The sequence below is a fragment of the Cervus elaphus genome, chromosome 21 (assembly GCF_910594005.1).
Source record: "Cervus elaphus chromosome 21, mCerEla1.1, whole genome shotgun sequence".
NCBI classification, from domain to species: domain Eukaryota; kingdom Metazoa; phylum Chordata; class Mammalia; order Artiodactyla; family Cervidae; genus Cervus; species Cervus elaphus.
Window position 1 is genome coordinate 64109645 of NC_057835.1, and position 12094 is coordinate 64121738.

The 12094-nt window shown below is 49.2% G+C and overlaps 1 protein-coding gene across 3 annotated transcripts in view; it reads left to right on the forward strand.

The window, feature by feature from the left end:
* The window catches only part of NCALD (neurocalcin delta), a 322563-nt gene extending 315109 nt beyond the window's left edge, over nucleotides 1-7454 (forward strand). For all 3 annotated transcript variants that reach the window (XM_043879831.1, XM_043879829.1, XM_043879830.1), the window contains 2 exons: nucleotides 2115-2220; nucleotides 4815-7454. In XM_043879831.1, coding sequence (XP_043735766.1) covers nucleotides 2115-2220; nucleotides 4815-4912 — 204 coding nt within the window. In that variant the 3' untranslated portion in view covers nucleotides 4913-7454. The remainder of the gene's footprint in view (nucleotides 1-2114; nucleotides 2221-4814) is intronic.
* Nucleotides 7455-12094: the final 4640 nt, after the last annotated feature.

Consider the following 12094-nt stretch of genomic DNA (forward strand, 5'->3'; position numbering starts at 1 on the left):
TCAAGTCTTAGAGGCTGAGAGCTCCAAGGAGTATTCCAAACCACTGGGTTTTCATTGCTACTATGGGACCTTACTGAGGCCCAAACAGACCAGGGGAAGGAACAACGCAGCCCCAAAGAAGGTTAATTAGGAAGGTTAATTAAGAAGGAAGCATCCTTAATGCTTCTATTAATACTCACTGGAAGGACTGATGGTGAAACTGGAGCTCCCATACTTTGGCCGCCTGAAGCGAAGAGCTGCCTCATTGGGAAAGACCCTGATGCTGGGAAAAATTGAGGGCAGGAGGAGAAGGGGACGACAGAGGAGGAAATGGTTGGATGGCATCATTGACTCAGTGGACAGGAGTTTGAGCAAACTCTGGGAGATAGTGAAGTACAGGGAAGCCTGGCATGCTGCAGTCCATGGAGTTGTAAAGAGCTGGACACAACTGAGTCCCTGTGGGGTGGGATCATCAGCCCAAGAGTCGGCACACTGGGTATGCCATTTTTCATTCCTGTTTTAGCAACTGAGATTGTAATATTTATCACCATTTCTCCAGAATATTTCAGGAACTTGAGGCAGGTTGACCTGGACAAGACTAAAGCAGCGAGGCTTTATCTCTTTCTACGACCTGTTTTGTTTCCACATTTTCCCTTTGGAGACTACTGTCCCTCAGCTGCCTTCCTTTCTCTCCTCCCTCTGTATTCCAAGTTCCAGAACTTTCCAGATTTCTAACCTCCCCCCCCTCTGGAAAAATCTACTTTTTCTAAAACTCCTTCCCAGGGCCAAAGTTCCCAAAGTGAATCTGAGTAGCAAAACCATGGTCTGGGGATAAAAACAATGACTTTAAATTATTCTTCCAAAATAAAAATATCTGATAGCTGAGGCCTTCCAGGCCCTGAGCATCTGGGGTTGGGGGGTGGAGCCACAGGTGGTAGGGGAGATAGTTTCAGTACTGCTCAAAAACCTCTTCAGTTTTTCAGGATTTCAGTCAAAAACTCTTTTGATCATCAGATTTCAGACATACTCAGTTTATCTCAAGCAGAGATTGTACACTTGTTCAGTTGCTAAGTCGTGTGCCTCTTCACAACCCCATGAACTGCAGCCCACCAGGCTTTCCCATTCTTTACTATCTCCCGGAGCTTGCATAAACTTGTGTCCATTGAGTCAATGATGCCATCCAACCATCTCATGCTTTGTCTTCCCCTTCTCCTCTTGCCTTCAATCTTTCCCAGCATCAGGGTCTTTTCCAATGACTTGGCTCTTCTGAACAGATGGCCAAAGTATTGACTCTTCAGCTTCAGTATTAGATCGTCCAGTGAATATTCAGGGTTGATGTCCTTTAGGATTGACTGTTTTGATCTACTTGCAGTCCAAGGGACTCTCAAGAGTCTTCTCCAGCACCACAGTTCGAAAGCATCAATTCTTCGGGGCTCAGACTTCTTTAAGGTCCAGCCTTCTTTACTTTTATCGTGCACTTATTTCATCCAGTACTCAAGTGGCAGATGGTCCCCATCCTGGGGGATGACTGACAGTGTGCTGACAAGGAATGCAAGACGATTGCCACACACAAGTGGAGAGGGCATTGGGATGGATTGGTAATGTCTGGAGGAGGGCAGGCCCTTACAAACAGTGTTTATCATCCTCAAGGGAACCAGGGAGTAGACTCTGACCTGTCTCTCTGGCCTGAGGAATGTCATCTACAGCCTGAGAGTGGGAACCCCAAAATCAGCAGCAGCATCACATGGGATCACTGTTAGAAGTGTAGAATCTTATGACCTCCATTTCCCAACCCACCCTACTCAATCAGCTTCTGCCTTCTCGTAAGATTCCCAGGGGTTCATATGCACAATAAGATTAGAGACATGGAGTGAGGGGTGGGTCTGGTGGATCTTCTGGTCAGCTGTCGTTCCTGAAGGTCCTTACCGCTGGACAAGCTCTGCTGGCCTGGCTGCTCTCACAGCCACGGCACATCTGTTTTCTGCAACAAGTGAGAAGCAAGAACAGAGCCTGCTCTCTGTGTGAAGGGAATGCCTTCCCTTCACCCCTGCATTTGGGAGGTTTAATAATAGGGCCATTGTGTACAAAACCAAACCATGTCTCTGTCTCCCCACCGTGTTACTTCTTGTCCCCAGGCGATCTATAAGATGGTTTCCTCTGTAATGAAAATGCCTGAAGATGAGTCGACCCCAGAGAAGAGGACAGAAAAGATCTTCCGCCAGATGGACACCAATAGAGATGGTAGGAGGCCACGGCCACTTTGCTTGATTTTGCTCAGAGTGGGGGCTGCTGGAGGGTCTAGAGCATCCAGGCATGGAAATGCCACTCGAGGACAATTTATTGGCCATAGGATCTGGCTCAGAGTCCTTTGTGAAAATAGCTCTTGCTACATGCTCCCTGCATGGGGAGGACAGAGGAGGACCTGAGTGGTTCGCAGTAGGCTGGATCCTGCAGGCTAGCTAATCAGAAAGTGGGAAGGGGCTTGGTATCCACTCAGACCCTAGAAGCTTCCCTCCCAGCCGCCCAGGGGTTCCCTGCACATGCTCCAAAGTGTAGGGTTTCCCAGAACCGAGTGGGGCCCCTCAGCTTTTGAGGGGTTAGGTAGAAAGCAGATTCCACCCCAAGGGAGCCACCCACAATTCAAACCCAACAAGGGGGTGCAAAGCAAACCGAAAGGAGAGATGGATTTAACTCAAAAACGGGACTTTTAGATGTTGCATTGCTAGCTAGAATAGAGGTAAAATTAAATTTGATTTTTGGATATATAACAAATGAATTTTTAGTATAAGTAGGCCCTATGCAATATTTGGAACATACTAAAAAATTATTGTTTATTTGAAATTGAAAGCTAACTGGGCTTCATGTATTTTATTTGCCAATTCTGGTAACCCTCTGTGTGTGTATGTGTGAATTGCTCAGTCTTGTCTGACTCATAGCAACCCCATGGATGGTAGCCCACCTGGCTCCTCTGTCCATGGAATTCTCCAGGCAAGAATACTGGAATGGGTAGCCATTCCCTTCTCCAGGGGATCTTCCCAACCCAGGGTTTGAACCCAGGTCTCCTGCATTGCAGGCAGATTCTTTACCATCTGAGCCACCAGGGAAGCCCCTCTGACAACCCTACTTAGATGTAATACCTGAGTTTAAAGTTTTGACACAGACCCTGACCCATAAAAAGCCCTGAGTCATCCATAGCTGTCATTTCCTGAGTGATCTATAGCAAGTCATCTCTTATTCCCGGCTTGCCTGTTCTGCTGGGCATCCCAGCAATTCTTGTCAAATATATGAGCAAAGTTACTCATATAGCCCTGACAAAGGCTTTGTGTCAGAGCAAGGCTCAATTTCTATACCTGTGCCCTCTGGGGCACCAGCAGCCTGAGAATCTGGGTTTGCAGGGTACAAGCCAGTCTGTTTGTTTGCTTGTTCCTTCACAAAGTTGCCATTACATCCTGTTTCTTTGTGTCTTGATTCACAGTGAATAGTTTGTCTTGCAAAGACTAAACAAACAGGATTCTTTTAATAGGATAGTAAAGGCCCTGACATTAAACTGCACATTTTCCTGATATTCCAGGAGAGCACAGGGGGGCTTGTGTCCTGCCTGTGACCCTGCCTCCTCTTTAGAACAGGGGTGAAGGATGGGAGAAGATCCAGACACGCAGGATCAAATCCTCCCTGCCAGAAATGAGAGCTTCGGCCAGGGAACTTGGCCACAGTGGGCTCACAGAGCCCCAACAGGGTCTGCATTTCTCAAATGCATCTCGTTGCTTTAGCCCTGTGTTTCCTAATGGAAAGCCTTGATTAAGAAAAAGATGGGGAGGGGAAGTTAGAGCCATACAGGGAGGCGTTTATGACCCCTCTCCTCTGCAGGGGGTCAGACTCTGCCCAACCAGGAGACCTGGTGCTTCTGCTCTGGGCTTCTAGATCCAAAGGCTGGAGCCCAGGGGCAGAGGCCTCATCTAGAGTCTCCTGGGGTTAGATTCCTCCTGAAGAAGTTCTTTGCATCTAACACCGGGCCTGTAACTTGAAAAGTCTGGCCCCCTACCAAGTTAGCTCCGAAGCCAATTCGGAAGCACGCAGGTTACTGGAGGAAGCAAGACTTCTTCGCTGAATGTAGGCTTCGCTCCGCCCCACCCCCAGCCCCAGAAATGGGGGAGGAGCTTTGCCTCCCCTCTGACAGTATGAGGAAACTTCTGGAAGGGAACTTAATACATACTCTAGCCTAGGTAGAAAGGAAAAGGACCTGGAGTAGGAGTGGAATCTCAGACAGCCAGTCTTCCTCCCGCAGTCCATCGGGGTAGAAGAGCCCTGACTGAGGGGTCGTCTCTCTGCTTCGGAATTCCCTCACCCCGGGTGGGAACGGCAGCCCTCCTCACAGCTTGTCCAAAAGAAGTGGCCCTACCCCCAGGTCCCTTCCTAGGTGTACCCGGGTGACCCGAAGGAGCCCGAGGGCCCAGTACCCCGTGGGATGTACAGCAGGAACCCGGCTCACTCTCTGAAAGGCCCGAGCACCATCTCTTCCGTGGACACGGTGGCCTGTAGCCGGAAGGGCCACGAGGGCAGGGACCACGTGGGGGACACCCAGCACCCGCCCACCCCACCGCCTCCCGGAGCCAGGGCCGGGCACACAGTGCACTCAGTAAGCCCCGTGCCGGGCTGTGCGACGCTGAACGAACGTCGGGTAGGGGATTTCAGCTCGGAAAGACAGAAGGTGGGGCTCACGGCTGGTGTGAGACCCCGGGAAAGGGTGTGCTGCGCCGCCGCCCCCGAGATGCATCGGGAAGAGCCCGTTCATGCGGCTGCTTTGGCCAACACTCACCAGTCCCCTTGCTTTTCAGGAAAACTCTCCCTGGAAGAGTTCATCCGAGGGGCCAAGAGCGACCCGTCCATTGTGCGCCTCCTGCAGTGTGACCCCAGCAGCGCCGGCCAGTTCTGAGCCCGGCGCCCCACCAACTGTAGAGCTGCCTGTGTTCCCTTTGGATTTTTTTTTTTTTTTTTTTGGCCAAACAATATTGACAGTGATGCTGTTCCCCCTGTGGTCGGATGCGCCTCCTTCCGTGCCGCCTTCAGCTTCTCTGTCGTGGATGCTTCGTGGGATTGTCTAGACCCCCCCGCGCTTGTGGAAGCATGGACAGCGCTGTCGTGCACAGACTTTGGTGTTTGCTGTTCTGACGATTTTGCATCGTTATTATTATTATTTTTCCTTTGATTCGAAAGTCTGTGTTCTAAAACTGAAGACTCGGGGAGGCGAGGGGGAAGGGAAAACAATCCAGTCCAGTGATTCTGTTGCAAACTTGAGGGGCCCGTTGGAAAAACAAAACTCGCCACCTGGGTCTGGAGTCATACAAGCCCTAGGGGTGGTGGCACCACTTGCTGGATTCCCCGGGGACGGAATCCTCTGGGGCCAGACTCTTAAAGGGACCTGGGGGATCCTCCCAGAGGCCCACCCCACCCTCTTCCCAAATAGGCTGTAGTTTCCTAAGCTGTGAACATTTCAAGGTAAATTCATAGAGAAGAAGAAAAAGATGGCTCAGCTATTTCTTGCCAGGTTTACACTAGTTGAGCTGAGTTTCTTTGGAAATTGAATGCAAATGGTAACTTATATTCCAAAACCAGACCCATCTTGTTGCCTATTGTGATAAAAAAAAAAAAAAAGATTGCTGTATATAAAATATTGGGTATTGCAGACCAAATTAAGTGTTTTGCCTTGTTTAAATGAAATGCATGTTTAGTGAGCACTAATACAATCTTATTACAGAAGACTGTTTTTAGTAGCTTATTGTAAAGTAAGCCAGCTGTAATGAATGTCTGTGTCTTGTTTTAAAGTCATATCTTTCTTTGCACAAATGCACCCATCAGCAGGTATATTTTATATACTCCAGAAAAGTACAAAGTAACCATGACCAGGGCCCAACTTTACTTTTGAGTGATTTTCCAGTGGTACTGCCAAGGGAATAGAAGTGGGGCAGGTTTGAGTGGGATGTGTCAAGTGGAGCACCGGAAGGTTCATATTTATTAGAGATGCGGGTTTGCCCACCAGCCCAGCAGCTCACTGATGGATTGGAGGTGTGCTGCTTTTCTGAGCAGACCATGTTCTGTAGATTTTCCCACCCTCCCCCACCCCAAATAGCATAAATTCTGGGCGTTTCCCGATGCTTTAACCCACACGTACAGTTAGGAAGCCATAGCTGGAATGTTGACTTTTCCATGGCCCCAGTGACCCTTAAGAGAGTCAGAGGTTAGGCAGTCATCTGGTTCATCTTGAAGAAGGCATAAGCAACTGTGATTTCCAAGGCCCACTATAGATAATCCAAAAAATATTTTCCCCATTATTGTGTTCTCCAAAAAAAAAATTTGTATTTCCAGAAGTGAAAACACAAATTTGAGTTGTTGTTTGGTCTGATGACCTTTGTATTGAAAGGTAAGAGTCAAAGTCGCTGGTCACAGGTAAGTCATATTTTCACAAGCAGTAGGCAAGGGGAAACCCAAACACTCAAGGATGTAGATGAGGAGATCTTGCCCCAAGAGAAGGCAGACAGGTTCCCTGGGTTGCAGCCAAGCTACTTCCTAGAGACCATGAACCTCAAAAAGATAAACTTATAAGGGAAATGATGCTGAGCCTATTCTAACCTCCAGATTCCTGGGTATTACTCAATTCCATTTAAACTGATAGTAAAAATCTGTATTTGTGTGGTTGACCAAAACGAACGAAATTTTCAAGGTGAAATTTTGAGACCTGGACTCAGTAAAATAATCCTCTTGCTCTGAGTGTCAGCCTTTTTTATAGTGGTTTTACACCTTGAGACTTGCGGAGTTCCTCCATTGGCCGGGTGGTAAAATCTGGTTTTGAAAACTAGGGAATTAACCTAGTGGCATGCACAATGGCATGGGGACCCAGCACCTCTACAGGTAAAGTTCACGAGCTGCATCTCATTTTCTCCTGCTCTTGATTGAAGACCTAATTCCTCCTTTAGCTTTCCTTGATGGTGGAGTTGGTTAATGTTGGGGAAAGCCCACCTGGGCTCCATCCTCAGTCATGACATCTTACTGAGCCAGACTCACTGCTCGCTAGAGCCTAGAGCTGGGGTAAGAAGCAGGGGAGTGCATCTCCAGCTGTAAAAAAAAAAAGAGCAGACAGACACAGGGCTGATCAATGCTGATATGCCCAGGATGGACGGAAAGTAGTCCTTGTCCTGGCCTGCCATTGACCCTGTCTGTGTTTTCTTGAGGGTTGTTTTTCTCATTCTTTGCCTTCCCAAGCAGGCCTTTGTATATCTGATCCAATGCACTGTGTGGCCAAGGGACTCAGCAGCACCCAGAAGGCTGAATGCCTCAAAGCTTATGTCACTTGTGAGCTGGGCTGTTCATTGTCATTGCTGTGTTGAGGGACCTCTGGAAATGGGAGTCTGTTCTGTCTGAAAGCAGCTCCGCCTGTGATGCTCAAGGGACTGGAATAAAGTTGCTTACGACTTGAAGGATGATAGACTGGTCGACTGTTCATATCCTTGTTTAGGGTGGGGAAGGGGTGCTGAGGGTGCAGTCCCATCCCATTGATACACCCCAGGGGCACTTTCCACAGGGGAATTTAATAATATAGATCTATATATTTATACCTATATATATTGATATATTTATGAATCCTTTCCTATGGAGTGGGTCCTGCATCGGTTGACTGTGGGTCACTCTAGCTTGGCATTCAAGCATGTTGATTGTTTAATATGATTGTCTGGGACCTGAGCTTTCTGTGCCTAAACTGCTGCTCCCCTGAATCTGTGCCTGAGAGAGGGCCCAGATGCTGTGTTGGCTTCCTTCTGGGTATGGTTTCAGCCCTGGCACAAGGAAACAGGGTTTGTGAAAGAGGGATGAGAGGGTCTGTGGGCCCAAAGCATTGTCCAAGAGTATCCTTGATCTCTGTGTGGGCTTCTTTGCTTCCGTCCACTCATGGCCTTCACTTTCTTCTCACCTCCTCTCCTTCCTCACAACTGACCAGAGCTATAAACTCTAGTCTCAACATTAGGTGCAATGGAAGGAGAAACAGAGGCACTTTCCTCTTTAGGGGGGAAATTAGCATCCTCCCCTCCCCTCCCTGGACCTCTCAGTCTGGAGAAGAATCTACAGAAGAGATGACATGATACAGAGCCCACAGCCTCAAAGCCAATTCCAATCAAGGTGTTATTGCTGTCACTGTCTCTGCCTCCAGCACAGGGGTCATGAATGTAGGAAAAAGAGGCTGAAAGTCAGCTGTGGTAGGCGTCTCATGGGCCAACCAGACCTCATGCTGGAGTGAGTTGGCCTGGAGGGGAGTCCTTTTGTACCTCAGTTTCTCTCTATGGTTCAGCAGTGGCCCTGAAGCCTATGGGGACTGAGCATGAGGAACACCACGTCATTCATGGCAGTGATGGTGAGCAGGTGGCTGGGACCCTCCAACCTGATCAGCAGTCTTCACTCCCACACCTGTTGGGAGGTTAACCGGTTAATTTCCAGCAAATTTTCAAGTCTTAGACTCCTGTCTTCAGGGTACTGTCCCAACACCCCAACCCAACCCTGGATTCCCTGACAGTCTAGTTCAGGTGTGGGGAGGGGGCCACCGGCCAGGTGAGGAGGAGTCTGTATGTTCCCTCAGTCAAGGTAAGGGGAAATCACGAGTGCTTTCTTTAGGAAAAATGGAGATGCTTCAACAAGCCTCTCATCTTTGTCAGGCGTATGCTTGCATTCTCCTGAAATATTCTGGTTTTTCAGGTGGCTGAAGAAACAAGAGAAAGAATGTTGTATCTGCCAAGACAGCAGACTACCAGTCAAATTCACCTACAATAGAAATATTATTGTAGAGTGAAAAGATTTCCAAGCCAAGAGCCAATGATATATTTTATATCTAACCAATGATACATGCATTGCAGATTTCTCTACACTTGAATGATGACCATGTGTCCAGGACTTAGGTCCTGGGCACTTGCTGCCCTGGCTGCTAATACGCCATTTGTCCTCAGACACAGGAGTGCAGACACGTGAGTGGGCAGCCTTCCCAAGGCGAGGTTAGAGTCTGGTGACCTCTCATCACGTTGTGAAAGTCTAAGGGTGAGGGGCTTGTACGCCCTGGGACTGGGGTGACTGCCGAGCCCTGCCTCTCTGAGTGAACCACTGTCCTGGCACTGATGATGCCAGGCTGTCATTACTTGGCATATCATGGTCTCTGAGGATGGACTTGCATCTAACCTGCCTCTCCATCCCCAGCACCAGGCACAGTGCCCGGCTCATGGTAACTGAGCTGAGTTGGTATAGAGATGAAGATGAGGGCAAGTTCTGGTCCTGGACCCTGAGGCCCTGGTAGTTGGTCATCTTCACCCCCCCAGAGTCCGAGTACAGGGAGGTGAGGGGTGGGATGGCACATGTGGGGAGCCAAGTTCACAGCAGCACCAGAGCTGCCATGAGTCCAGGGAGGACTGCCTCCGGAGAGGAGGCCAGACTAGTGAATGCCCAGGAGGACCTCCTCGGGCAGGGGTGGGGGTGCGGGGAGCACATTCAGACCTCCTACCGATACTGGGGAACACAGATCATGGCAAAGGGGCCTTTGGCCCATTTCTGATCCATGATCTCTCCAGAAGCCTCCTCAACAAGCACTTCTCCCAGCCTCCTCTTTAACGCCCACTGGTCCAGGAATGGAGGCTGCCGAGGACGCCAACAGGGTTGAAGTTGGTCAGAGAAAGCTTTCCCAAGGTGGATTTTTAGCCAAGATTTGAAAGCTGTGGACATAGATGAGAAGGTGAGATGTGGAAGAACACAGAAGCCGCTACTTGTTTGGAACAGAGAGGCTCTTGGGAGATAATCATGGAGGACAGTTGAAGGAGTGGGTGGGTGGTCACTGAGGAAATGCCGAGAAACACTGGGATTTGAGCTGGCGGATACTAGCGAGGCTGTGGCTTCCAGGACAAGAGACTGTCATGACGAGTTTGGTGTTTCAGCCACATGGTTTTAGCATCTGTGGAAAGGTGGGTGAAGATGAACTAAAGGACATGAAAGGCTCTTGTGGTAATTAGTGGAGAGTGAGGAAGACGAACATGGACGGACAGAGCTTACTCCCCACCCCAAGGAACTGGAAGAATAGCCATCCTGGTGGCCTTCTGTGGTCACACTGAAGGCCTGGTGATGTCTTCAGCCTCTTCTCACTTAACCTTGGGGTGGAGGCACAATGGGGCAACCGGAAGAGGAAACGCCTGCTGTGTTGGAGCCCAGGACCTGAGGAGTCCACGGGGAGCCCAGAACCTTCCCAGCGCACACAGAGGCTTCTTCCCAATCAGCCAAAGGGCCCCAACACCCACCTCAGAGAAAACACAGGACACTTGAACTTTACTCTTACATTATGAATATTTATTTTTTTCTTCTTAAAAATGTACAAAAAATAAAATAACTGTATTTATAGTTTATAGATTCCCCCTCTCCCATTTACAAAACTATTAAGTTACATTTGCCTTTAAAAAAAAACAAAACATGAGCACGAATTGTCCATCTAGCAATCTCCTTTGCTTGTCTTTGAGAAAGGGCTGTTCATAGAATTTGGCACAAACCCCCTGCTTCTGTTGCATTTTCATAATTTTAAATAAGAAGGAAAATAAACGTTTGATTCAGTTCATGCTTATTAAGTTTCTGGGTTGGGACATGTCTTAGTCTTTTAGGATCCAATTCCAAGATGACATCTGACTGCATTTTTTTGTTGGACCCAATTTCCCAGAAAGTCTAAGCATTTGGGGTAAGTTTAAGAAAAATACTTGTTGCATATGTCCCTCATCTTACATGGAATTTTTAAAGCTTATTTATTTGAGTCTGATTAAGAAACAAAAAAAATAGAGGAGGCAAGTTTTCCCATTTCTCTGGAGTGTTTTTTTCCCCCCTTGGACAATTTTGCTCATCAAAGCTCTGCTCAGACACAGTGAAGGCCACATCGAAGCTAGGCCACGGGCACGCTGAGAATGCAGAGAGGATGCGGTAAGATGGGGACAGATTGGATGGGAGGGCACACTATGCCACCCTTTGCTGGCACTGACCGCATATGCTTTGTTCTGGCAGTTGCCACCACAATGATTGCCCAGGGCCCTGGGACAAAGGCAAAAGTATCTTGGATTCATCTTCTGCCTAGGGCAGGACCAGAAACATTTTGTACACAGAGACTGGGGAGAGAAGATCAGGTAACCCATGTCCGATTGAAGATTTTCTCTTTTCCCTACCCTGGAGTCCTATGCCCTGGCCCGATAGTATTCACCGTTGTGCCTGCCCATCATGTCTGAAATCACCCCTTAGGCAGGGAGCATGGTGGCACATTATACATCATGCATTTCCAATACTGAGTCCCATTAGTACCACATGCTGGCCCAGGATGTGACAGTCACAGAGTGGAGGAGGAGGGGACAGACTGGCGCAGAGCTAAATCCAGGATGCAACCTTTGGCACCGCAAGGAGGGGTAACGCGTCCAGAAGACACACAGAAAGGTGCCCCCTCACCACACCCAGAGATCTTCCTGGGCACGCACCTGCCCTCCAGCCCATTCGAATCCTCTGCAGTCTCAAGGACAGAGAGCTGGGCTGAAAGCAGCCCTTCCATCCTGCTCTGGGCCTCGGGGGCAGATGGGGTGGGAGGCAGGGAGCCCTTGGAGAGAAAGCCCCCAGGTAAGACATCAAAGTGCTTTACAAACAAATCTGGGCCCTTCCATAGAACCTGCCCTAGGTCCGGGACCTCCTAGGGAGTGCGGCTACCAGAAACCTAGTGCTTCAGCCCATAAGGCTGAACAGGAGCCCCTAGACCGTGTATCTGTCCCCTCAAAGAGAACTGTGGCCCGGATGGTTCATGATGTTGCAACTGTTTGGGGAAGCATTTCACCTCCTCTTCATCTGCCAGGATACCCGGTAAGAGGACAAGCCTTCTCTCTCCATTTTCCAGACGCTGGTTTCAGAAGCGCCAGGGCTCCCGGGGTCTTCTCGCTCCGCACCCCCATCCAGCATCCAGCAGCCCGGCCTGCCCAAGCCGGCTGAGCCCGGGAGGCAGCCCACGCCTGGCAGTCCAGAGCTGAGCTGTAGGCACCACTCTCAGGACTGCAGCTGGGCCTCCAGGAGCCACTTGAGATGAGGA